This window comes from Melopsittacus undulatus, chromosome 1, assembly GCF_012275295.1.
Source record: "Melopsittacus undulatus isolate bMelUnd1 chromosome 1, bMelUnd1.mat.Z, whole genome shotgun sequence".
Lineage (NCBI taxonomy): Eukaryota > Metazoa > Chordata > Aves > Psittaciformes > Psittaculidae > Melopsittacus > Melopsittacus undulatus.
In genome coordinates this window covers 137936153-137963730 of record NC_047527.1, presented here as the reverse complement: position 1 = coordinate 137963730, position 27578 = coordinate 137936153, and the positions used below count along the sequence as shown (strand labels likewise).

At 40.6% G+C, this 27578-nt stretch overlaps 1 protein-coding gene across 2 annotated transcripts in view; it reads left to right on the top strand.

Annotated features, from left to right (window-relative positions):
• Positions 1–26141, top strand: part of PLEKHA8 (pleckstrin homology domain containing A8) — a 30123-nt gene extending 3982 nt beyond the window's left edge. The window contains exons 2-14 of one of the 2 annotated variants that reach the window (XM_034064065.1): positions 7159–7275; positions 7936–8091; positions 9740–9864; positions 10946–11104; positions 11817–11857; positions 12537–12694; positions 14559–14718; positions 15149–15234; positions 15873–15931; positions 17228–17358; positions 17860–17930; positions 19231–19292; positions 20228–26141. In XM_034064065.1, the coding sequence (XP_033919956.1) occupies positions 7159–7275; positions 7936–8091; positions 9740–9864; positions 10946–11104; positions 11817–11857; positions 12537–12694; positions 14559–14718; positions 15149–15234; positions 15873–15931; positions 17228–17358; positions 17860–17930; positions 19231–19292; positions 20228–20425 (1523 nt within the window). In that variant the 3' untranslated portion in view covers positions 20426–26141. The remainder of the gene's footprint in view (positions 1–7158; positions 7276–7935; positions 8092–9739; positions 9865–10945; positions 11105–11816; positions 11858–12536; positions 12695–14558; positions 14719–15148; positions 15235–15872; positions 15932–17227; positions 17359–17859; positions 17931–19230; positions 19293–20227) is intronic. The other variant, XM_034064069.1, reaches the window with a different exon arrangement.
• The last annotated feature ends 1437 nt before the right edge of the window (positions 26142–27578 follow it).

Sequence of the window (27578 nt, the reverse complement as noted above, 5' to 3'; positions counted from 1 at the left end):
ATCACTGGCCACAGGCAGGATTGCCACTGACTCTGGAAGAGGTTGCATGTATCAGCTCTTGGCTTGGGGATCAAAGGCAGCTTCGTCATTAGAAAGAAAAATGCTGACTGCCTCCACTGACTTGCCTGGTATTCATTATGTGCTCTGTGAAATGGCTTTGATCATTTTTCTTCACAAACCTAAGATTTTCTTCACATTTAAACATTTGCTTCTTTAATTGTGCTGAGTAACACTATCTCATCTTCCTCAAGGTATGACACATTTGTGTTCATGCAATCACCAGTGACACTGCATTGCACCACATGCCATAGTTAGCTCTCCCCATCTTCCTGTATGTGATCATCCACTTGTTTGTTGTGGTCTGAATTCTTTTCAGTTTATTTGAAGGTGCCCAGAGCCAGCACCAAGCAGTAAATTTCAGCATTCACATAAAACTTTATATTATTCTTGTTTCTAATAATCTGGAATTCCTTAACAAACTTGGGGATACAGCTCAAGAAAATGTGGAAAAGCATTAGGTTTTATAGTTTGAATTGGATGTACATGATACTGCTTATAATAGATCTTTCTTTTGGGAGTTCAGCTAAAGAAATCTGACCTTTTAGGGTTAATACCAAGCTCTGGAAATAAGTCCTGTGTTCTCAGAGGTGAAGGAAGTAATTGAAAACTTCACACTTAGATAAACATCTGGTTCAAAAAAGTTTTTATTTATAATGTTTTTCCTTCTTTTTAGTCTCTGGGTATAGTCTAAGTTCTGGTGGTATGAAATTAGAAGTCTGACTTTTGTGGAGGTGGACCTTAAGAGGTTTCTATTGCCTTCAGGGCAGTAGTCTGCCCAGTATTGTTGACTGTCACTGCTTTCAGATACTGGGTGTTGGTTTAGATGGAAGACCAAGTCTCACCCAGTTCTGGCTACACTTTTCATGCCAGATGCTATAGGCACCGGTTAGTTCATTCTCTTCAGATTTTGCATAATTATGTTTGTGTGGTTTGACCTTCCTTCTCTTGTCTCTCTTTCCTTCCCCCTGATCATCCTCATTAAGCAATCTTGCTTTTGTCATACTTTTTTGGAATTTAGTAATGTGCTTGCAGCAGAAAAGTTTGGTGAGGCTGCAGGAATGGGAATCAGTGTCGCCTCTCTCATCTCTTGGTATTTGAGCAATGCTGCAGAGCCTACATGGTGCAGTGTTCCCTGCCAGGTATGCTGCAGTACCAGTGCCTCTGCATTCAGTCATTATGCACTGAAGTAAGTGCGTGCTCACAGGGAATGACTGGGTAGGACAGAAGTGAAAGGTGTAACACAATGATCATGAAGAGATACCGCAGTGTGGTATCTGTGTTTACATAAATTCATTGGTTGGCTGAGTCTGGCCTGATAATCACCCCAGGGGTCAGAGAGAGGAGCAGCTAGTTTGCTGGGGCTGGGAAGTGTAAACAGAGGATGGAAACTCCCAGGAGCAATGAATGACTTGAATGAACATGTCTGAGCAGTGTCCTGGATTATTGAACTTTTGCCTCCATTGCTCATCAGGATCCTGTCTCTGCCCTTCATCCTTTCGCTGTGCCCCTTCAGAAATGCCTGACTGCTGATCCGTTGTGCTCTACATGCCTTGGCTAGTCACTGGCATAAAATCGTTTATAAGCAAATCCCTCAGACAGCAGGATGCTTTTCCACTGCTGCTAGCACTGCCCTAACAGTTGTGATTGAAATGAGTGGTTTTTATGGGATCCTTGCAAGAAAAATCATTTGAGGAGAGGATCACTGTGTTAAAGCCAGTTCCAGTTGCTGCTCATGTCCCTCAAACAAGTACTTTAAAAAGTGATACAATTAAGTGCTACATCTGTTAAATTCATTATTGTTAGGGGCTTTTGGTATTGATTCCTGCTGTTAATATGCACATAATCAGAGTTAAATTACAATATGGGCATTTTTAGAAGCTGATCTCTAGGTGAGAGATAATATCTCAGAGGAGAGACATGAATTGTCACACACTCTTGACTACCTTTCTCCTGTCCCTCGTGGATATAGACTGGATTTTCATCCTGACAAATTGTTTTGCTAGATAATTAAGGCTGCAAAATGTTTTCTATTACCTGGGATAGCCCTTTCCAAAATACTGGGTATCCTTAGGAGGCTGTATGGAGAAAGCAGGCAGCAGTTTTGGGTGCAGATTGCTTATGTTGAGATAACCCTTTAACTGTATTACTTCTGTTCATTGTATGAGAAGAAAGGGAAAGTTTTCAAGCTTGGTCTGTGTAAGATAACTCTTTGGCTGAATGCTTTTTCCTGCTAGAAACATGGTGGTGACTGACAGCATGAAACACATGGTCGTCTGCACGGAACTTAGTCATGCACTCAGTTGTTAAGAACTAGATTGTAAGATTTAGTGTGGGTGCCCAATAGTTGGTGCTCTGGGATCTTGAAAATGAGCAAATCTTGAAATTTGTGACATGGAGATTTCCATAGCCTTAATTCCTAAAGGAAATAAATATGTGTTGGACATTGGTGCACCAAGACCAGCAGTGGTCCTTCTGGGCCAGTATGAAACGTTTGTGTTGTATAGCTGAGGAGCTCAGTGCACAAGCCAGGGTTTTTTCAGCACAATCCATTAGCAGCTCAGTAGTCTTTCTGAACTGGAAATAAGATATATTGACGTGATCCAGTGTTTTGGCTGTTAGATGCATCCTCCAACTGGAAAATATGACTTCCCTCGTAACTGGAATGCAGGTGTTTTGTGGTCACAGTTGCACAAGGAGAAGGTGCTATCTGCTGGCAAACAGCTGCTATGCGGACAACCAGGAGCAGGCTGGGTTTTAGCAAAGTTGCGAACCTGGCAGCATTCATAGACTTACATCAGTAGTGACAACTGGGGAACGACATATATCGGGTTTGCTCTTGCTTTTTTCAAGACACCTGAACTCTCTTGGTCCCATTTGAGCTGAGGTTTCAGCAGCTCTTGTTTAGCTATCAGTTGTTGATACAGCACTGAGTGTAGCCAGTGGTTATTCCACCTTTGGATGCTGGGGGATAAAGCAGTAGGTGATGGTATGGTGAACACGCAGCACAGCTTACTTTGCCCAGGGTGGGATGAAAAGATGGATATTGGTTATTCTTGCTGTGAGATGTCTCTGACTGTCAGAGAGCCATTCTGGGGCTCTCCTGTGATCCTCCACAGGAAAACAGGGATCTACCCCTGTCTGCCACCTGCAGCTAAGTCTTGGGTCTTGCCCATAATATTAGGAAGGTGTTAATTTCTCCTTTCCATCAGGCAGATGTTGCCATAACATAGAAATTTCAGAATTATGTCTTATCCACACTTAAAATCTGAATTAAGGTCAGAGAATTCCAAGCACTGTCTGTTGCATGAGTTTTTTTATATAGACTTATGTTGAAGCTCAAGAAATTAATAAGCATAAAGTATTATGGTATTATGGTTGATGAGAAAATGAAAATGAGCCGGCAGTGTGCACTCACAGCCCAGAAAGCCAACCGTATCCTGGGCTGCATCAAAAGGAGTGTGACCAGCAGGTTGAAGGAGGTGATCCTGCCCCTCTACTCTGCTCTTGTAAGACCTCACTTGGAGTATTGTGTGCAGTTCTGGTGTCCTCAACATAAAAAGGACATGGAACTGTTGGAACAAGTCCGGAGGAGGGCTACAAGGATGATCAGGGGACTGGAGCACCTCCCATATGAAGACAGGCTGAGAAAGTTGGGGCTGTTCAGCCTGGAGAAGAGAAGGCTGCATGGAGACCTCATAGCAGCCTTCCAGTATCTGATGGGATACTGGGGATGGACTCTTCATAAGGGACTGTAGCGATAGGACAAGGGGTAATGGGTTAAAGCTTAAACAGGGGAAGTTTAGATTGGATATAAGGAAGAAGTTCTTTACTGTAAGGGTGGTGAGGCACTGGAATTGGGTTGCCGAAGGAAGTTGTGAATGCTCCATCCCTTGCAGTGTTCAAGGCCAGGTTGGACAGAGCCTTATGTGGCATGGTTAAGTGTGAGGTGTCCCTGCCCATGGCAGGGGTTTGGAACTAGGTGATCTTAAGGTCCTTTCCAACCCTATCTATTCTATGATTCTATTACATCATTCTAGTGGAAAGCAAGCAATAATAAAATCCTGAGTGTCGGCTCTTTGTGCCTTTTAGAAATGCAACTAGAACTGGCATCTCTTAATTGCAGCTTGTTTTCCAGGTCATCAGTTTGGCTTGTTGAGTATGCAGTTCTCCCAGATGGTTTGGCTTTGTGGATGTCTAACATGATCTGCATGTCTTCAAACGTTTTTTTCTGTCTTCAGGCTTGGCACTTTTGAACGAATGCTGTCTGGAGCCTGAGTTGCATAACATTTAGGTTTGAATTATGTCCAAAATTCAGCTGTGTTATTGAGAAATGTCAAGTTTGCTCAGTGATAGCTGCATCCAAACTTCCTGAAGTGTAATGGTTGAAGTAGGCAGCAGGCACAGATTGCTTAAATACCTGTTTCTATAGTGGACATTGTCAAATCTTCCAGGTACTGTAGGTACTAAAAGTTTCACACAGGAGCGCAGTATGTATTAGGACCTTAACCTGTATCTGTGAAGTTGTCTGGAATCTCTTAATTTTCTTCTATGGCTGATACCTTAAGCTACTGCTAGCTTTTATTGTGCTTTGCATTTTATTGTTTGGGGTGGGTTTTTTTTCATACCTGTCTTTCTCCAGCAAGGTCAATTTTTACTTTTAATGGCTCTGTGCCTCCAAAATGAGCTGTGGAAGTATGAGCTGTATTTTGTCCTGTCTGTGCACCACCACTGTAAATGGGCTTAGTAAATTCTTCTCCAAAGTTGTATTAGTGCTAGTACCAATAAGACCTTGGAAAGATCAGCTTTAATTTTCTGTATCAGGTGAGGTTTGAATGCGCAGTTCCAAAAATTGCAGTATTCTCAGGACAGTTTAGGGGGAGAAAATAAGAACGAATAAACCCAACACTTGTGTCCATGGAAGCATCCAAGTGTCTTTTTGCCGTTTTGATTTTTGTTGTTGGTTCTTGTTGTTTGGAGTTTTTTTCTTCCTTCCCTTTTCTCCGTGCTTGTCAATGTGAAGCTCCTGTAATTGAAGATTGTATCCCTGTTGCACTGCCTATGATTTGTCAGCCACACGCTATTTTTAGCTGGTTGTTTAGGATAACCTTCCAGTGGCCGCTGACTCAGTGTCAGTGAGTACCAGGTGGTTACTGCATCTTCTGACAGAAAGAACCTTGCTGGGATCTTCTTAATTTTTTTAAATTGGTTTTCTTTTACAAAAATGTGTTTTTATTACATTTATCAGAGCAGTTCTGTTTGGAAAATGCTGTCCTAGTTAACAATTGCCTATCATAGACTTTTTAATGCATATCTTAATAAAGAAGAGCTAGGTTCTGCAATGGATGACAAGTAATTGCTGCTTCCCCCTCAAAACAAAACAAAACAAAACAACCCCCAAAACCACTGCCAAAAAACCCTAACCAAACAAAAACCTCAACAAAATATATTGACTCATAACATATTTTTAACCAGCCTCCAGAGTGATGGAGGCAGAGTGCCTTGTATGTTGGCTAATTGATTGCACAGCCTTTGATTGATGGGATACAGTTTGGTTTAGCATCAGCTGCAATTGTAAGCTGTATGGCTGTGGCTGAAATGATTCATGTGCAGCAGCAGGATCTCCAGACTGAATTAGAGGCTTGTATTGACTGTGGCGCTGTGCATTAGTTAAAGGATTGGTTCTGTGCCATTGAGTGTCTGAAGCAATTAACTGCTTCTCTCTGCTGAACAATCACCTCCTGTTTTTGTGAGTTCCTCTATATCAGTAGTGACTTTTAGGATAATTTCTTTATTTTGGTGGCAGGACAAAATCAGTCTTGTTTTCTTTTTTTTTAATTCTCATTCTTGCAATTGTTTTCCTCTACATATAAAATAAAGAAGTATTGAGAATACTTTAGGATTTATAATGTTTTTATATTCTTCTAGGAAATATGAGAAAGCTCTGGAAGGGTGTGGAAAAGGATTTGTTTAATTTGTTTTCCAGCCTCCCCTAAGGTTCAACAATCTACAGGCCAGATTGGCCCAGCTACAGTGGTATTGCTTGTTTAAAAAATAACCAAACAAAAACCCCAAACCATACTCCTACTATTAGCCTTGTGGCTTTAGGGCTTTCAGACCTTAAACTGAGTTGGGCTTGGCTTCAGCAGTAGCCTAAGGGATCAGTGCCTAGGTGGTAAGGCGCAGTCATTCCTGTGGAGTGGGAGCTTCAGCGTCTCACTCCATTGATCTTGGCCAGGGAAACTTGTAGCTCAGTAATGAAAGCTGCTTTCCTCCAGTGATGTCTCATTTCTTCTTAAGTTGATGAGCTTGTAGTTTTTAATTAGACATTTAATTGTGCCTTGTTTGGTTTTATCTTTTCATGATTCTGTAGTACTTCCAAAAGAAGAAAACAAAAGGGGTAATTTAGTTCTGAAGTCAGGCAGCAGGGTGGGCAAAAGTGTACCAGAACTATTGATTTTGGTTTAGTCTGGCATTTTGGTTGTTCTCTGGGGAAGTACCCAGAAGAGCACGTCATTAATTCAAGACTCTTTGTGTGGGCAGCATGGGAGTTTCAAGAGCTGTTGAGAACTGTTTAATTGAAAGATGGTTTTCAGAAATTAGTGCTTCTGCCTCTGTCCTCCCCTTCCCTTGATTTTTAGGAGTTTATTGCCCATTGTTTTTCAAGATTTCAACAATTCAAGCCCTTCTAACAAGGAAGGAAGACATGTAAGGCAAGATAGCTGGGATAGCTTTTGGTAAGACAGAAGAGGTCGCTTGTGGAGTCATGGAAGGAATTGAGGGGTGGTGAACTGAAAAGGTGGGTTTGGAAGAGAGTATGTCAGTGACACAAATGTTAGCAAAGCTACTGAAAATGACATGGCATCTCAGGAGCATACTGCTGTGGTCCAGCTGTCTGCAGAAAGGACATGTAGCTGCCAGCAAGCAGGGGTTGTGATGTACAGCATCCAGGCCTGTCCACAAATCTTTACTACTTCAGAGGATTTCATTTTCTGAGGGGACTGAGAACCTTTGGGGCCCTACTTGTACTGAAACCCAAATGAGAGAGGTGGTGGCACTGCAGGGAGAGGAGTAACTAAGAAATGCAGTTTTGTTTTTCAGGCTGGCAGCCTAGATGGTTTCTTCTCTGTGGTGGCATCCTGTCCTATTATGACTCTCAGGAAGATGCGTGGAAGGGTTGTAAAGGAAGCATCCAAATGGCCGTGTGTGAAATCCAAGGTAATTAAGATACAGTAACACTCATCTGCGTGAAGTTTTTGTAGTAATGTTGTACTCAAGATGAGATTTCAGGTCGCAAGAGCTATTTGGTAGCTTGATTTCTTTGGTATGTATTTGTATTGGTATATATATTAATCTATGTACTAGTTTTTATAGTATTTTAAAAATGCTAGAGAGCTGCAAGCCTCTAATGTAATGGATATTCTACATGTGGGTCACTGTGTTTCATGAGTCACAGTGGAACATCATACAGCTTCAAATGACTCTTTATAAGAACAAAGCTAAAGCTAGAAATATGAATAATAAACAAGTACTAGGTCTGCTTGCTCAGAGCATGTTTGCCACATGTTTGAAGTGCAGTTAGGGGCTGGAAACCTCAAAGAGAGGGTTGCCAGAAAGGATTGCCTTTCCATAAAGGTTCCCAGATTTTACAGTACTGATCACAAAACTGCCTTTCATACCTTTTTATGCCACAACTGTACATGTGTGTGTCCTGTCTATTCCCCAACCCAGAAGTGAAATCATGAAATTGAAACAGGTGAAGTTTTGGGCTGTATGTTGCCTCTGTTTTATTACTGCTTGACCTGCCCCTTAACATATCTGTTAAGATACTCAGTTGGGCTCGGAAAGGGTGAGGTCTGAAATCTGTGTTGCTTCCAGTTCATCCTGCAGATAACACACGAATGGACCTGATCATCCCAGGGGAACAATACTTCTATCTGAAGGCAAGAAATGCAGTAGAAAGACAAAAGTGGTTGGTTGCACTAGGAACTGCCAAAGCCTGTCTGACTGACAGCAGAACACAGAAGGAGAAAGGCAAGAATACCCTTTGTGATTGATTTTAAATATGCCTACTAGTATTTGGAAACTGAAATGCCATCATGGTTAGGCTGTGAAGATTAATTCACCTACCTCTTTGCTTTCATCAACAACCTTAGTTTCACCGCAGTGAAAAACCTTCTTGCTTACAAGTATGGTGTTATTCATGAGTTAGTGTGAGACCTCTGGGCTTAACCTTGTGTAACCTCAGTGCAATGACTATGTAGAAGATGGGAAAACATTGAATTATTAATATATTGATGATCCTGAGCAAATGCAGGGGCAGCAGATACTTCCTTTACCCGAGGTGAGAAATCACTTCACCTCTTGGCCTTATGTGCATCTTCCCCAGGCTTTGCATCTACCAGTTCAAACTGAGTCAGAGCGGAACAGAAGATGATACTTAGAATCATACAATAGAATCATAGAATAGTCAGGGTTGGAAAGGATGTTAAGATCATATAGTTCCAACCCACTGCCATGGGCAGGACACCTCCCATTAAACCTTGTCAGCCAAGGCTCTGTCCAACCTGGCCTTCAACACTGCCAGGGATGGACTTGTAGGGTCCTGCACAAAGTGGAGACCTGATGTGCAGTGCTTAGAAGTAGGGTAAAATCTGTAGGTATAACTGACCTGCAGTTGCATGGGTGAAAAAGTACTGCTGTATTTGCAGAACTAAATAATGTCAGTATTGTTAACAGACAAACTTAGTTTGTAATTCTGGGACTCCAGTGTAAAAAAAATACTTCTGAAAAATCTCAGATGGACTGTTAGTCATATCTGGATTAATCTGCGCAGTTCTGCAGTCTCCAGTACAAGAAACATATGGACATCCTGGACTGAATCCAGCAAAGGGCCACTAAGATGATTAAAGGAAATATCTGCTGGAAGAGCATAAAAAAGGTGGAGCCAGACTCTTAGTGAATGGATGAGGGGAAATGGGCATAAATTTAAACACAAGCAACTCCACTGAGACATGACATAAGCAAAAATGTTTATATTGTGAGGATGAGGGAGCACTGAAACAGGTTGAACAGAGAGGTTGCTGAGTCTCCATCCTTAGCAGTGTTCAAAACCTGACTAGACATGGCCCTGAGCAATGTGCTCTGGCTGACCCTGATCTGACCAGGGGAGCAGGACTCTGTGGTCTCCAGAATCCCTTCTAACCTCAACTATTTCAAGATTCAAGTATATATATTTAATTCATCCCTTTATGTTGGACTGGATGTGTATTTTTCCTCCAGTGTTTTCTCCCAGAACCCTGATCTTTTAATTCACAGTGTAATTGTTTGCCGCTTAAACTACTCAGGATGAAATCTGTACGTATCCTATTTTTTGTTTTCACTACTTACAAGGCCTGTTAAGGTCAAGTGTTGTGTACTTGCTTTTTCGATGTTGTAAGTTTAGGAGCATATCCTATTCACTGTTCTTATCTGTGATGGCAAATAATAAAACAGTATTTTATCTGTGAGGAGCACAGTTTATGGCAAATCCAGCTCACCTTTTTAAGTTGATAGAAAATGTTTTGAAGTAAGGAAGCACTGACTGAATTAGATTGAATAATACTATTTCAGCAGCTTTCCAAAGTCATATACTGCCGGATGAATGCAATAAATTTAATTCATCTTTTGTTTCATTTTTTAGAGTTCACTGAAAACACAGAAGCCTTGAAGACCAAAATGTCTGAACTCAGACTGTACTGTAACCTCCTTGTTCAGCAGGTGCATAAAACAAAGGAAGCTAGCATTTCTGGCGTATCAGAACCAGAGGTACAGCCCTAGTTTGGTGTAGATCACATCTGTAAACTCTTGAGCATTGTGAACTCTTCTGGTTAGCCAATGTAGTATTCACTCACAATTTCTTAATACTTCACCCTGCTTGATTAGCCTTGTTTATGTTAAAGTTTCAAGCTTTGCAAATCTTCCTGACCAAAGCAGCTTCGTTTAAGTGCAGTCTCCTAATGAGAGTCATCTTCCCCTTGCTTTGGGAAAGATGTGAAGGAGGATGCACATCACTTGCTAGAAAAGCTGGTGTGAAGTTCCAGGATGCCTCCCCCTGGAGAGATGCATCCTCAGATGCAGGACAGGCAGGCAAAACATCTGAAGGTTAATCATTTGTGTCTCCAAACTGTCTCTGTAAAGATATCTGATAAGCTGTTTATGGTGAATTAACAGCCAGTGCAGAAGCATGGTGTAGTGTGTGACTAAAAGTCATTGTTAAAACTTGCAGCTCACAGGTGTTTGACAATGAACAAGTAATGTGGTATTTATCCAGCTCATAGTTCATGCTTCTCGGGGAAAACTCACTTTCCCTGATCTTGCTGGTATTTAACTGGAAAGATTTATTGCTAAAAGCATTTCAGCATCAATAACTGTGGTTTGCAGTGATGAAGAGTATTGTGGCAATGTGATACTTCATTCTGCCTGGTTTTCAACTGCAGTAATTTTGTTCATGAGATTTTTGAAATTATTGTCTGCAGAACATTCTGTATCTATTTAGTTTACTTTTCATTTCTCATGTCAGTGCTGTCTTCTGGAATGTCATTGTTGAATACATGAAGGCTTAGTATTTAATACACTTTTAACATCAGAGATAAGTAACCAAAAGGCATTGATTTTAAAATGCAAGCATACTGAGCTTGTGGTCAGAGACTGACAAGACTGGTAATGTTATTGGGGGTATAGCCCCAGTAATACATGATGACAGTTCTCTGAGAAACTGACACATTGCATTTTAATTCATGTTAAACAAAAATCATGACTGTAGCAGCTGTGGGCTTTGTAGATGTTGGTTGCTCCAAATCTATCTTCTGTAGTGAGTCTATTTGTTCCAATTGGTTTCTTCCCACAGAGTGAGATTGACATGGGAGCTCTGTTAAAATCAACCTGTGACACCTTCCTGAAGACTCTTGAAGAATGTATGCAGATTGCAAATACTGCCTTCACTTCTGAGTTACTGCATCAGACCCCACCAGGATCCCCACATTTAGCAGTTCTCAGAACGAACAAGGTAATGGACAGTATCATCTTCTCTCAGCCTTGGGAGGGATGCTAAGGCTCTGTTTCATAAAGCAGCATTTTCAGAAGTAGGGAATGTGGTTTTAACTGTAAGAGAGCTAGTAATCCTCCACTGGATGTACTCAGCTGTTTCTTGTGGGTTGCAAGTGAGGTAGGCCATTCTTTAACAAGAAGTGACCAATCTTTTCACTTTTAATGATAGGGGGAAGTTACTAAGCATTAACTTTCGGGGCCTGCTCCAGCTGCAGACTGTGGTATTTCAAAATACCTTGGCTGTATGGCAAGTTGGTTCACTGAAGGAGCTTACCACAATTATTACTCTCCTAAGCTCCTGCAACATTGGATCTGTGGTAATATGCCAATAGGAGCTGATGAGCTTATCTTTTAAGACAAGGGCACTTTCTTGAATCCTGGATCCACAACTTACATAGGCAAAACTGAATCATCTCTGGCAAACAGATTAAGGTATATGTAGGAAGGTAGATGTGTCACTGCATCTGAGAAATATTGTAATGGTGTAATAATGTAGCACCTCTTTTGTGTTTGTCTGCGTACTGATTCCTGGTCAGAGAATTAGGGAGCATATGCTTAGTTTTTTCAGCTTTTTTGCTGACTCCAGTTTGTGTTTAATAAAACCTGAAGTTTGAAAAGCATGATACAGTCATCTTGCTTTAAAGAATTCTCCCTCCCCACTTATCTTACAGATAAAGCACTCTGTTTTGTCCGGTCACACCCCAATGGAAAGGTACAACAAAATTCTTTACTTTCAGTCTTTCTCTAACCTGTTTTTGTTAGTATCTGTTACTTCCGTATGTTTATTCTAGTATTGTATACAGGCAGAATTGTATAGCTCTAAGACGTGTACTTGAAAGCTGACACAACAAAAGGGAGCTGGTTCACAATGTCTCTCCTTTAGCGGCCCTTTCCCCTTTGTTTTTCTCAGCCGTCTACTTGGTGACTTACTGGTCAGTCACTAGACAGCTCTCTCCCACTTCAGCACTCTGGTTGCACTCCCTAACCTCATAAAATCATTGATAGAGAGCAGGCTGTGATTTGTGGAATAGATGGCAAGGGTATATATTTTAAAGTACCAATTGGGGGATATTATTTTAGTTGCAACACCTGCCTGTGATTTTCTTTTTTGTAATCAATTGTGTTATTTTTTTATTATGTTTCTTTTCAATAAAGTTCACTGGAAATACATTCAAACTCTGCGAACTGAGGTTGAATCATTAGTCCTGCTTGCTGCAACGAGCTGCCTAGTTCCTTTTATTATTTTAGACAAGTTCTTTTGCTCAGAGCAGCCTGTGGCAGCCTATAATTTGTCTGCTATTTTTCTCTTACTGTTGTTTGTGTGTTTTCACAGGAAGAGGCTTACCAAGCAATGTTTTATATACTAACCATTATTCTTTCCCTTTCTTCAGGCAGATGGAATTGAACCCCTGTGAAAATGGCTCTGTAAAAGTAGAAATTAACCATCAAGAGCAAACCCTTATTAAAAGTCTGGAATGTTTAAACCTGGAAACAAATGAAGGAAGTAGGGATGTTTCTATTGACAATCACATAGCAGAGGATTTGGCAGGTAAATACATGCATCAGCATTTATCTGGGATCATTGCTTTTTTAAATGTAAATGGAGGGAGGTGTAGGCTGCTTCAGAGTGTGCTGATACCTTGCTTCCCAGGAGGGGGAATGTCAGTATGTTTTAGTCTGATATCTGACCTTTGCAAGTCTTATAACCACAAAGCTGAAGCCCTTATTCATAGCTAATGTGGGACTGAATGGGGGAGGAAACTAAAAAGTCTTTTTTTGACAGGTGGAGACTCCTCTGGATGCTGATTGACATGTGTAACAATACAGTCTGGCAGAGCTTGGGTTCTTCTTGCCTGTAGACAGGCACATTATTCCCAGAGGCCCTCCACTAGGAATGCTGGCACCTCTGCTAATACTTAGAGCTACAATGTCAAAAGGGGGACATTAAAGCTTTGTATGCCTGTCTGTAAGGAGCTGACCTTGTAGTAGCTCTTGATTGCTATAAGGAATCTTTACAGAAAATTAACCCTTTTTCTGCAACTAAGAGTTTACTAGAAAGGACCTTATTTCTTCCATTACCTTAGCAACAGCATGAAACTTAGGTTTGTGCATGACTTCAGTAAAAGGCTGTTGAACTGATTGAGTATAAAATTTCATCCGAAGTAGCTATATTGTTAGGGGCTGCTGAGCTTGATTTTGGTAAGCCTTTATAAGTAACATGTTATTTCTGCTAGTCCTATTAAATGGACTGTATCATTTGTGAACAGTAGCTTTCTCTGCCTGGCTGTTATTCCAAAACATATGCATGCAAGTCAGTGAATTAGCTGAAGTCTTTAAGCCCAAGCCCAAGTTAATGAACATGGTGATTTTGCTCTTAAATGGGTTTTCTCTTGACTTATTTCTGCCCCCCCCACATTTCTGTGGCTGATGTAGTGTACTAAGTCCCTGCAGAGTAATATGCATGTGTCACCACTTAGTGTAACACCTCAAGAATACAGTGCTAAAGTAAGGAGACCAAACTAATTCAAGTGAGATTAGTGGTATATAGTGTTCAGTGGCACTTGAAAGTATTCCTTTGCTGGAGAGACAGGTTCCCTGAGAAATCTTGCATGCTAGTTTGACATTCTGGCAGCAAGATGTGCTGTAGCCGTGGCTTGTGTGCTGCAGATGCTGTGAGTATATCATTTTTGCTTCTTGACTTGTTCTTTGTAGTTCTTCATGAGGTCAGAAATGCAAAGGATATATATGACTTTGTCTTCCTTTGTAGATGCTTGTGCAGTGTTCTGTTCATTTGAAATGGATGTGCTTCACCCCAAAGAAGAGATAAAATAGACCACAGTGTGGAAGGGGCACTTGGATCTTTTTCTGAGAAACTTTAAAGATACGCAAATTGGAGAGAACATAGCAGCCTTTGATATCATAGCAGTATCCATCTGAGCATCCAGTTTTCTTAGTTATCAGAAGGAGCAAACAAGTCACTGTTATTCTTTTGCTTTTGAAAATGCACTGTGCCACTTTATCAGCACTGGGGAAGTTAGAACTATGTAAGAAGTAGTCTTTCTTTTGAGGAGATGGTCTGTTCCCTGCTACACCCAATCACTTCTTCAATCCTCTTCTCTCATAAGGCTGCCCTTGCTTGAAGGTGTGTGGGCTCACCTCATTGGAGCCCGGTGGTTGGCCTATTTCATAAAAAGAAACAGGAAGGGGACTGGTTGAAATGTGATCTGAGGACCCAATGGACCACCTATGGTGAGAGTCATAGTGCTGGCAGGAAAGCTTTTAAACTTGCATGATCCAGATATCCAAGTGCCTTCCATCAAATAGAAAACATCTCGATGAATAGGAATAACAATATGGGTAGGTAGCTGTTTTCTCTTTCTATTGTTTTTTCTTCTGTTTCCTATAAATGTAAGGCATTAAAGAAGATGGAGAGAGCAAGCTGCAAGCGGTAGAAAGCTCTGGTGCCCACAAGTTGCTGCAGTTGGAAATGAATTCTTTAAGTGGATTGACTCTGTGTGAGGAAGACAGAAATGACAATGATTCTCCTACCTTCTTCAGCGTCATGAGCAATAGGTAGTACAAATTTCAGTTTAAAAGATTATTGAAACTTTGTTAAGCTTTTAATTGACTCAGTTTTAAGACTCCTGTCTGTAAAGCTGTATTTGCTGAGATTATTTAACAAGACTGCATAGAGCACAGTATAATTGAAGAAGATATCCTTTGTAGAATTAGCTGTGCAGGGTAGAGTGGGAGGTCTTTTCCTTGTTTGTAATTACAAGCCGTGCTTGCACACCACTGAGTGTGTATTTTCTGCACTTATTTTCTTGAACCAAGTGAAATAAAAGTCATGCTGGTTTTGTTTCTCTAGGTTTTATTTAGTTTTGCATATATCTATAAAGTTTACTTCTATGAAAATGAAGTGGGCATGAAATGTAATTCTGCCTTTAGAAGCTGCACAGAATGAGTTAAGGTAACAGTCTTTTCTGCTTGCCCTGGACACCAGGTTCAGTGATATTGAACTTCGTGAGGAGGAGGGCATTCCAACAGAGGAGTTTCTGGAGTCATGTTACGCAATTGTGCCTGTTCTTGGTAAGTGGCTCCTTCTTTTCCTCTGACTACTTCTGACTGCTACCAGCTGCAAGAAAAGGTGGAGCAGTTGGTTTGAAGAATTAATTTCTCTGCCAAAGTGATATAGTAGAAACACTTCCTATCAGCAGAATGAATTTGACTGATAGCTGAAGATGTTTCTAACTCCTTCCCATTATACAGGATCCACTCTCATTTAGTACAGACCCATGTATAGGCTGTCTGTAAATATGTAAATCTATCTGGGATAGATTTCTTCCCTTCAAGAGCAGTGTGGATACCTTACACATCCAGTACAGCTGACAGCACACCATCAGCTGAACTAGCTATATGAGTTCTTGAAAGACTTCTATCTCCAGCTAATGGAGATCTACCTGCTTGGTCCTTGCATCTAACAGCGGATGTGAGGGCCTTTGAACATGCACGCTTCTGAAGGCTTCCAAACTGTAGTTTGGTGTATTTAACACTTGCATGAAACACCAAATAAAAAACTTTGATTGTTCATTTATTGATATTATCGATATTCTCTTGTCAATTAGAAGGATTAAGACAGTAAATGAAATTAATTGTTACTAAGACATGAAGACATGAGGGCTGGAAAAAGGCACAATTTTAAAGTATGGACTTTTTTTCTTTTCTAGACAAGTTGGGGCCAACTGTTTTTGCTCCTGTTAAAATGGATTTTGTAGGTAACATCAAGGTAAAAGCTTATATCTAGCACTGATTTTTTTTTTAATTAACAAAGTATCTTTTTTAGGGACTAAAGCTCAAGAATCTTTGTTGTAGGAGTCAATACTGGAAGGCTGTTTAATACTTGATGATGCTACCATCTGTCAGATCAGAATGCTGAAATGCCCCTAAATCTGTTCTCACAGTATATGTGGGCTTTGATAAATCCAGTTGTTGTGCATAAGCTTATAAAACACTTGATTGACTGCCATATAAAATTATGTCATACACCTAAGGAGTATGACTTTGATTCTTAGCTCGATAGGTTGTAAGTCATGATGAGGTGGTAGCAATATTGACTTTAGACTCTAAAACAAACAGGCAAGGGCGGGGCGGAACCCTTTCCTCAACCAAGGAGGAGGAAGTTAGTGCATTAACAAACAGCTCCTCAGCAGCCCCAGTTCTTGATCTGGAAGTTCTTCCAGCTCCAAGTCTGAAAAGGTTTGAAGTGCTGCTTGTGAGAGAAGATGTATTCATAGCGAGACTTCATAGCTTTTCTTTAAAGGGGAAAAAGAAAGGCAAAACATACCTTCTGAGTGGATGATAAGGAGCATCACATACATTGAGATTTGTTTGGCGCAAAGGCACGTATTTGCTTATCTCACTGAAGTTAGTAACTGAAAGACAGAAAATAGCAAGAGAGAAGAATGCTATTTAAAAACCTAAAACCTTGAATATTTATTGTCAAGTGATAGGCAGCTACACCTTTAATGTAGAAGAAGAATCTGTTTATCTGCCCCTTATAGTTTTTCTCGTTTTTGTGAGGAGTTTTGTATAACAAACTTGGGAATAAATTCAGAAAGCTTAAGCATGCTGATGACTGCTAACTGTAATCAAGAATTTGCAGCTTAGCAGTTGTCAGAAGGTAGTCTTGCTTATAACTGAAGCACAGGGCAAATAAGACTTGCTTGGAGAGCAGGTTGAGTTAACTCCTATCCACCAGTGTGGGGGGTGTCATGTGAATCCAAAGCATTTTGTTACACAGTTTCCATGTAAATCTTTGACTGAGATGGGTTTTTTTTGGTGGCAGGACCCAGATGGCTAGTCACATGTGTCTCGGGTGGTGCTCTGGGGAGTCATGTCCAGCACGGCGGAGCAGTCGTGCGGTGGGGAGAGTGTGACATGGTTGGGTATCTGTGTATGCTTTTGAAGGGAAGAGTTCTGGTAAATAGGTGGTACTTATAGGGCAGGCAACTCTTTTGTCTTAAAAACCTAAAGCTTTGGCTCTTGGTTTTTTGTTTTTTTGTTTTGTTTGTTTGTTTCCCAGAAAATAAACCAGAAATTTATAACCAACAAAGAAGAATTTGATACTCTTCAGAAGATAGTGCTGCATGAAGTGAATGCAGGTGTAGCACAAGTTAGAAATTCTGCTACGGAGGCTCTCCTGTGGCTGAAAAGGTAACAGCCTCATATCTACTCACCCTATTAACTGCTGAGGTGCAATGAGGGACCTTTCACCAGTGCAGGCTTATGTATGTGAAGGAAATCAGTTACTTTCCACAGGCTTCATTAATCCAAATTGGCTACTTTCAAGATTAATGTGTCATTTGTGGTTGTATCGCTGCAGTTTTGCCAAAAGGCCTGCGGAAGCAATGGCAGGCAACTGTTTTTCCCATAAAAGTGAAGTTACAGTGAGTGACTGATCTTTCTGGGCCAGAACATCAAGCAGGTGATTTCAGGCTGTGGCAGAAATGTTTTAGCTAAGTGTTTTTCCTTGGGCTGTGAGAGAAGCTGGAGGCTGTGGCTGCATTTTTTTTTAAATCCAGATTGAAAATAACATCTTAATTCTGAGTTTTATTGCACTTATGAGTTGTATTGGGACTTTAGGGGCTTTGTTATACTTTGGGTTACTTTGTTATAAACATGGTTTCTTCCTATTTCATGGGTTCATCCTGACAGAGGCTTAAAGTTCTTGAAAGGGTTTTTGACAGAAGTGAAGAATGGGGAAAAGAATATCCAAACAGCTCTGAGTAAGTGCCAGCTGCTTTGTTCTTTGTGTGCTTCTGAATTTACATACTAGGCTGCTTTCCTACTCATTTAGAACCTGTTTTCTTTTCTGCAGTGACTAATGATGCAAGTAATCTCCAAGACATAACTTTTTTTGAAAACCACAGTTTTGAAAGTGGCCACCTTCAAGTGGATTATTGGATAACTGGTCAATGTTGATTTAATAGCAGATAAAGATTTTCTTAATTCACATACCAAGGGAAAAAGTATTCTTTCTGTTTTCTCCATGAGTTTGCAGCAGGAGTGCTCTGGAATTTGTAGCTGCTGTAGTGTTACGTTTTTAGTTCCTTGTGAGACTGGCCATTGCTCTTTGAAATCACCTCTTTGCCAGCATGGTTGTGAACTGCCTGTATCAGTTAGAAGGGGACTTGTAACAGAAGTGAAGGAATTTTTTCCAAGTACACAGTTTCTGACACCGAATTAGGCTAGTGCCCATAGCAAGTATAAAACAAAATACAAACCTGCTTTAGACTTGATGTAGTTATCCCTGAGTAAGCAGAAAAATGCAGAGGTGATTCTTCAAGGTGAACAGCTCAGGGAAAGTGTGATACAATGTCAGATACTTAAATATTCAACTGAAGCACAAGAATATGAAAATACAACAGTAACAAACTAAGACTGGGAAAATACAGCTCAGAGATGTTTGGCTTTGCATATAGGAAGTTTGTATATGAAAGTGGAGGTGCCTAGGAACATAACAAGGGTCTTCATCAAAGGCTACACTCTGGGCATTCACAAGAGAGATCCTGAGGGTTATTTTAGTAAAGGCCTGGTGCTTTCTGTTCTAGTGATCCTCAGAACTGGACCTTCAGATGTGAAGATGGAGTTCTTCGTTAATGCCTGAGCTAACCACCTTGTTTGAGGCTGGCTAACCATCAGCTTGCAGGGTTGTTTAACCCCATATAATATGTTCTCAGATTTGCACTGAACTGAGTTCTAGACAGTAGAAGAGGTGTTATTTATGAAGCACAGGTAGTCAAATAAAAATTACATTTGCCTTCCTATCTGTTAGAACACTTACTTGCTGAGGATGTGTTGAAGATTTGACAGCAGAGCTGAGACCCCCATGCAAAAATCCTATATCTGTCATCAAGGTTCAGTTATTACTGTGGTGCTCAGAAACAGACATTATTTGCATCCAGTGACAAGAATATATCATATAATAATAATTTCTAAACTCTAAGTTCTCTTTGTGATGCAAACTTAAACCTGCCATACATCTATCTCTTTAATTATTTTTTTCTTATTTACTTTTCCTTTAAGACAATGCTTATGGAAAGACATTACGACAACACCATGGTTGGGTTGTCCGCGGGGTCTTTGCAGTAAGTATTTATCTTGCTTGCTGATGAAGGTGGGGGTCTTGTTCATATGATCTTATGTTGTATGTAATTAATAACCTATGCTAAAGTTCTAAGCATTACAATTAATAGATGCCTTTGTCCAACCTAATTCTCATGGTGAGGATTATAGTTATCACTATGTTTAGTATTGGGATTTCAGGGTGGAACCTGCTTTCTGCTGCCAAACTGGATCACACTTGCATGTACACTTTGTTCATTATGTGTTTTTCAGCACAGTCTTTCAGGCCTCAAAATTAGAGTTTAAGGTTGCTTTTTTTTGCGGATTGATCTGTCTTTGGATGTGATCGTTCAAGGAGGTCTAGGGCAGAATGTGTTAGGAGTTGTAATAGAATATATCGGCTAGAGGAAATGGTTTATTTTTTGGCCAGTCTGGCAGCTCCCCCTTGTGTTTATCACTGGAAGTTATCACTGAAACAGCAGAAGGAGAAAGGAAAACTTCATCCAGGCAATCATAACAGAGACTTCAACCGGGAGAAACAGAAATGTTGAGGAGAGCTTTCTGAAGAGCATTTTGAGAATGGGACTTCAGTGCAATAGTGTGTGACACTGAGTTGGGAGTTCCGCAAACAAACAGTACTTTGTTTGGGGTTTGTATTTAATGTATGTTATTTGTCAGTACAAAATATGATATATAGACACTCCCTAAAAATCAGGCCTCCCTGAAGATCATTTGGACTGGGGATCTATGCAGGGATAATAAAAACAGTAAAATAAAAAGTTGTTAGCCTTCCTACTGGTAAAAATCCTTAACATATGCATGTACACATAAATACATTAAAGCTATGTAATCTAAGTGCAGTGAGGGATGTGTTGGAAGTTTTTCTTGGCTTTAGTTAGGTTTCTTTTCCTAAAATTTCAAGATTTTGCAAATCTGATAGCTTTGTTTCCTCTCCCAGTTAGCTTTAAGGGCAGCTCCAACTTACGAAGACTTTGTGGCAGCTCTGTCTGTAGAGGACTGTGATCCTCAGGAAGAAACATTTTACAAAGGAATGCAGAGGGACCTCAATATTTACTTACCAGCCATGGAAAAGCAGCTAAATATCTTGGACACTCTCTATGAAGTACATGGTTTGGAGTCAGATGAGGTGGTATGACTACAGCAAGACCATGTCTTAAAACTTCAGGGACTGTGTCTGTTAACAAAGATTTCTTTCATTTGATTTATTTTTGGACATCCTTTCTGTTCATTGTGTCTTTTCACATGGGAAGGGTGTTGTGTTTTGTGGGAAGGGTGTGTGTGATTTTTACTTTTTTGTTACACTTGGATTGTGTTTAAATGCAGAGGTACTGTTTCTCTTTGGGTCATAACTATGTCCATGATGAATGTTTTTGATTGTTTCTCTCCTGCCTGTGTGCTTCCTTTTCTCTTCACCTCATCAGATTAACAGAGCAGAATTTGGCCTTTGCTCCCTTAGAAGAGAGCTGCGTGTGCAGTGGAGCATTGGGATGTCAACACGGTGCCCATGCAGGCACTGCTGGCTGTAGCTTTCCCATGCTCTGTGCCCACTCCCTGTGACTGTGTAGGACAGAGGCAGAGAGTTATAGTTAGCATGGTAGTAAAAGGGCACCTGAATAACAGCCTATAAGGTATGTGGTGAGTTTGTCCCTTAATTTAGGTTGCAGCTTTTTAATGCAGCATCTCCTCAGCTATTAGAGAGATCTTCACCACAGGTGTATGTGGCTGGTGGTCTGAGCTTCCCCGGAAGCCAGCCTTTGAAACTGGGTGTCATGTTCCCTGGCCAGCTCCCAGTATGTGTTATGGTCTCCCTGTCAGCTCCTGCCAGTGGTCCACAAGAAATTTGCTGGCACAGATGGGCAAAGCCCAGCTAATTTCAACAGTGCTTCACACAAGGAATTGAAGATCATGTTCATCATTCTGGTTTATTAAAGTTTTGGTGGTTTTTTTCTATTTTGGGTTTAGGATTTTCTTAAATTCACACACAAAAAAATATTTGCTTTTAAATTTAATACAGCTGGTAGTTTAAGAGGCAGATTTTATTAAAATCCTTCCTAAACTGCCATTATGGGCAGACTTCATGAAAGCAGATATTAAATGAGTAAAGCATAGGGGAAGCTAGAATTTGTCATGGAGCTGTTACACTGTTACTGGGACAGTTACAAACCTAAAAACCTGAAATGACATATAAGTGACTAGAAATTAAAAATGTAAGATTTGCCTTTTTTCCCATTTTGCTGATGCAGATAAAAATGTGCCCCTTAACACTGCTGCTATTAAAAACAACAAGGGAGTTCATTTACCTAGTGATCTGGAATGGACAAAATTCCTAGTTGTATTGATGACTAGAAGGTTGCCTGTGAATTACTGACTGGCCATTCAAAGCATAAGGAGGACTTTCAGTGGTGACCTAGGGCTTCACATGGCTTTGTGCAAACAGTTGAGTTTTAACTCATATGCAGGAGAGAAGGCTGTGCTAGTAAGGTACTTGTAATAAGTAAGTCTTCATAAATATAGAAGTCAGTGTCGCCATACAGGAGAAGTACTGGCTTTTCTAGGCTAAAAACCATGTTGTCAGTAAAATGAATGTACTGCAGACCTGCTGCCCTGCATTGCTCTGCAATGGGAGCCTCTCTGCACATTGAATACTTGATCCTTTTCAAAGAGCCTAGCATTGTGAGCTTTAAGGAAAGCATGTGATGCTTGAAGAAAAGACCAAACCTCACACTTGCTGTATAAAGCAAGATACCAGGGCTTTAATTAGGCATTTGAACAGTGCAATTTCCTTGTTCCTGTCATCTTCTCCGAGTTGTGCCTATCTGTAGTTCCAGCGTACTCCAAAAGGAATCAGAAGGATGTGGAGTTTTTAGTCTTTTGGATTTTCTTAATTTTAATAGTATATATTTATGTCTGAGTACAAAGTTAAATTGACCAAAGCTCCATTCAATTATTTCACTTCTTGCAGTACTGAAAGTGAGGTAGAAGTTCAGCTGCCTGCTGCTCCTAAGCATGAATGCAAAGAAATTACTTGTGGAGTAGAGCAACTAACTCTCTACCTAGCATGGTTTCCTTAAGGTTTTCAGCTGTTACGTGGAAAACTTTGCTGTAATAGTTTTTAGCTGAATGCTTTGGAAAGGTAATGGAAACCATAATTCCACAAAATATCGGCTGGATGAGATCTGTCTTCTCTAGAAATTACCTGTCAGATCATGACAAAAATTGAGTTCCCTTTTTGCTCTAAGCTTTTCCAGTAGCAGGGAAGTGTATTCAGCACTTAAAGTCTTGGAGGTATGTTTGGGTTTTCTGTTTTCAATTGGTTGGTTTTGTTTTGGTTTTTGATTTGTTTGGTTTGTTGTTTTTTTTAACTAGCTGGAGAAACACTGGTTTGTTAGTAGTGTGTTATACCCAGTATTTGATGCAAAGAGTCAGGAGGCTTTATTTCATAGGCAGAGAGCTTTACAGCTTCATTGGTTCATTAGCTTCAGCAATTACTAATTCCTACCATTCTTCTTTCTTCTAACAAATTGAGAGTGGTCCACAATGCATATTCTCTGATCAGCATGACACCCTGCCTCAGAGCAGGCTTCCTTGTCTTGCTCTCCTATGTAAAGTTGGTCTTTCTGAACTCTAGAAATGGTGCTTGAGAATGTTTTTAGGAAACAATGGCTTCAGGAGGCTCCTGTGTGTTGTTAATGGGGGCCTTCTCTTGTAGAGATGGAATTGAGCAAAGTCTCCTTGCCTTCAAAACTTGTACTTCACCATGCACTTCTCTTGTGGGGTGTTGAGCACTTCTAAGACTCACAAATGCTATCTTTCCAGTCAGAGCACCACTGAGAAAGAAACTCATGCACAGTGTTGTAGAGCTGAACCCCAGGTTATACCCCTAAGGATGCAGTAGACAGATGACCAAGAGGAAGCATATACACTACTGCACAATTCTTTTCTTGTGATGCCAGTTTGGCAAACAGGATTGCTTTTGATTTTAATGATCATAGAGAACAAGCAACTGACTTCTGGACTTCAGATTTAGGAAGGGAGAGAGGGCTGCTGTTTTCTGTTTGATTTGTTTGGTTTGTTCATTTGTTAGGGCTGTTCTGAGTTTTTTTTAATGGCTGACATTTACGAACAGCTAACCCGCACATTGATACAAGTCCACATGATCCCCAGATAACAGCACCCTTGCTCTGTATACTTTACATGAACAGCTTTAGTTTCTTATACTGCACTAGTCTAAAGTTTTGCATCCCTTTCCTTAGAAATGCTTTCGGCTGTTTCCTGCAATGTCTAACAGTTGCATATTCTCAGGGATTTTACTTAGCCATGGCAAAATAAGAGTAATCACAGCCTTACCCTAGTGGAGTAAGGCTGCTGTTTGTCAAATTAGTATAGCTGAGCATAGAACTCTGATACAGCATATGACACTGGCAGTGTCTATCCAGTGCACATCCTTGCTGAGACATGGTAAATCCCAAAGCAATCTGATAGAAGTGCTATCTAGTACTGAATAATGGCAGTCAGCATATTTGAATAGAGATCATACAAGCATCTTTGTAATATAGTGCCGTTGGCATTAGAGCAGGGCTCTCAAATAATTTCAGTCGAGTTCTGCTTAGCAATGGGAGGCTGTTATTTATTTTATTTATTGTTGAGGGGTTTGTTGTTTTTGTTTTTTTGGGATTTTTTTGCTTGGTTGTTTGGGGTTTTTTTTAAACTATGTTCTGCAGCCTCCTCTGCTATGTTAAGACCCCATACTCAGTTGCATATTGATGTACAGTGACTTTACAATTGTATAATATGAACTGGATACTCAAATGCTTTAGTGTAAACTTAAGGAATCTTTGAAACATCCCATCTTGACACTGTTGTAATATGGCTCTCCCTTTAACAGATGCACTTAACTTTTAAGGGCCATATACCTTCACTTACAAGCTGTTTGTAAAGATAATTTAGGTTACAGCTGCTTGGTTTTAAAATGTTCCATAGTTTGAAAAGTGTTACTTTGTTGGCTGGATGTATAAAAAGTATGCCCAAAATTGCTCCAGTTGTTCACAGGGTGCTTTGGCCAAGGGGTGTGGACCATTATAGAAAACAGTATTACCCATGTTCATGTGCTGGACCTAACCTTTTCTTTTCATTATCACTTTTTATTATCACTTCAGCTGTTGTGAAAAAAGTTAGGGAACCTTAAAGTGTGTTTTGGACCCCAGATAAGTTTGTTAGCATGTTCCTCCCTGACTGTATTTCCCTCTTACCCCACCTGGTCCCCATCCCTTCCTTTCTTTCTGCTATCATCTGTCAGGTCTTCCATTGTTGCTGTCATGTCAAAGCATCTCTCCATAAGAACACAAGTAGGAAATTTTAAGTGGTAGAAGTGTAAATGCGGAAAATAGGACCTCAGTTTTTTGGCAGGCAACCACACATACAGTCAGATGGAGAATGTGTTGCTTTTGTTTGCAGTTTCACCTTGGTTTGATATATTTTGCTGGAAAGACCACACCACTTGGAATGTTTAATTGCACTGCTGAAATTTAAATTGGGACACTTCAGACTTGGCAGCTCTACCTCTTGTGAGTGAAAGCACAGGGATTGTTTTTGTTTTTCATTGACTTCTCTTCTCTTGCCTGCATAGTATAGATAAAACAAAAAGAGAAGGGGGCTGGGAATAACTGAATTCATGCCATGCTGCTACCTTCTGTAGCCTCTTTGTGAACAAACCCTGCAAACTACTGCATGCTCTAAGCAATATAAAATCACCCATGTGCAGAAGAGGTATCATAGCGCGCTTACTGGCTCTGAGCAAGCCCAGGCGGTAGCTGATCCTGCTCATGGTTCACACACGGATTTAAGCATTTACTTTGAAGTTAGAACATAGGCATATGCGTCACTTAAACACTCATGCACCCTCCCACCGGCATGCAGTTCTTCAAAATGTGATCTTTGACTGTCATTTTTAACACCCTTTTCTTGATATAGGATTTCTCCCCCCACATACTCCAGATGTGATGGAGGTGGATTTTATACGTGTGTGTGTGTGTGTGTGTGTGTATGACACTTCCTTGTTTTCATATCCTGATTTCTGCTTAACACTGTTATTTTTCATTTTCATTGCAGCATTCAGGGGGTCCAAAACTTACTTTATTTAAAACCATTGTGAAAGTTTGAGATTTATATCTACTTGAAACCTGACAAGTAAATAGCATTCCAGAATATGGTGACTAAACTGAAAACCAAAGCAGCTTGCTTTTGTGTTTTCCTTTTCTATTTTCTTTTTTCAAGCCAATTTTGGGCATACGTTTTACCAATGTCAAGCTGAGCTTATGGAAAGCCTTACTTATACATACTAAAATACATTACATGCACACTGAAATACATTTAAAGATAAAGAGAAGGTATATTGCCTCACACTTTAAATTTACCTAATTCTAAGGGCTTGTTCATGCCCCCAAAATCACCTGTTCCAGTGTAAGCTTTGCACAAGTTGTTGCTTTCATAAGCTGTTATGTCCAAGATACTTTGGAGTTTCCAGTCCACATCATCTCTCAAATCATACAGCATCTGTCTCCTGGAATATTGTTAAGACCTTTGTCTGACTTTTATATCATTTCATTATAATAAACTTATTTTAAATAAGCATGTTTTAAAATCTTGCTTTCTCCTTGCATGGATTTTGTTTCTTTTATTGCATTAGGGGGCCTAAAGTGCTCTTCAGGACTGCATCTGTTCTAGGTACTGTGTGAGCAGTCGAAACCAGTATGTTTCTGGTTCACAGAAACTACCTGTATGTATCTTTGTATGAAGAATGTTAACAAACATGGAGCCTGTTTAGATTATGAGAATAAAAGCTGTTTCTGGCATATGGTTGTGGGTTCTTGGCCAGTGTAAAAACGTGAAGGCTGTAGTAACAAAAGCCAGCCTGGCAGCGTGAGAGTAAGTATCAAGCGCAACTGTTAGGATGGAGAAAATGAAGTGCAGGAGATGCTGCAGGATGCTGGGCACTTCCAGACATGGGTGCAACCAAGCTAAGGGTCTGTCTATCTGGAATATTTCATCCAAGATGTTGCTATGTATTTTTTCCTAATATTTCAATATACTGATTTATTAACAGATATTTATTCCTCTCCTTTTTCTCCTTTTGTGTCTAACATAGATTTTAGATTTGTTTCCTGCATATCATCATTCAAAAACACATCAGCCTTAGAAAGCTTCCAGTTTCCCTTCCCAACCCTGTGAGGGATGGTTCCCACAGAAGCTGCAGTGACAGCAGCACAGGCTCAATCTTGACTTTGGGGATGAAGGAAAAAAGCTTTTCCAAGTTCCATTGTGTTCTTGCATTCCCCTGAGCTGGTGTTTCTACTTCCAAGGTCCAGCAAAAAATTTCCAGGATCTTTTGCTGTTTACCCATTGCTTTAGCAAGACATCACCATTAGTGCAGGAGTTTCACCTGAAGCAGGGGCACCTGGAATTGGCGATACTTGTGTCTTCCCAGAGCTGTCAATCAAGGAGTCACTGAGAGACTGCTTTTCTGTCAGGATCCCTAATGGATCCTGGTGCCAACCAGCAGCATTTGGCTGCTTTCTAAGCGTGTACCTTGCTGCTTTCAGCAACATGCAGTGGTGTGGGCCCTGTGCAAAGTCCTGCAGCGATGCCAAAGAGAGAGCAGGTCACGCTTTTCTCAAAATCAAACCGATTTGAGGCTTCAGAACGCATTTTTACATCAATTTGTCTTCCTACCAACGCTCCTGCTCCAGCTATGGCTTTCCGCCAAAATAATTTCCAATCAATTTAGCATCTGTTTCCAGTGTTGATACCGTCAGCTCATCTGTAGCCTTCAGCAACCAGACGTGCCACACATAGTTTCCTATAGGTCATAGTTTTCCACTTGCTTTCTTGCTTAGCAGCTGGTACCCAGTCTCCTTCCTGCAAGTGAGAGGAAAACGTGTCGTGCAGCCTCTGCTGTGTTGCCTGTTGCTTGCCCTGCTTTCTCCCTAGCGTGACATTTGAACTGTGATCTCAGGCATTCAACACTCACTGAGCCGAAAGCTCCTCATCCCACACATAGAGCAGCAACCGGCTTTTCCCAAACCAACAGAACAAGACACCTTGCCCTGCAGCAGGACACATCTGTGTGTGCAGCAGGATCTCCCTGTGAAACCTGTGCCCCTCAGCACCGTGGCATCTGGGAGAGCTTTCTTGCCAAAACCACAGTAGGAGATCCTCATCAAGAGCAAGAGGCTCCCTCTCCCTCACAGGGCTTCCTTCTGCTACCCTTGTGTTGAGGCACCACCAGTCCT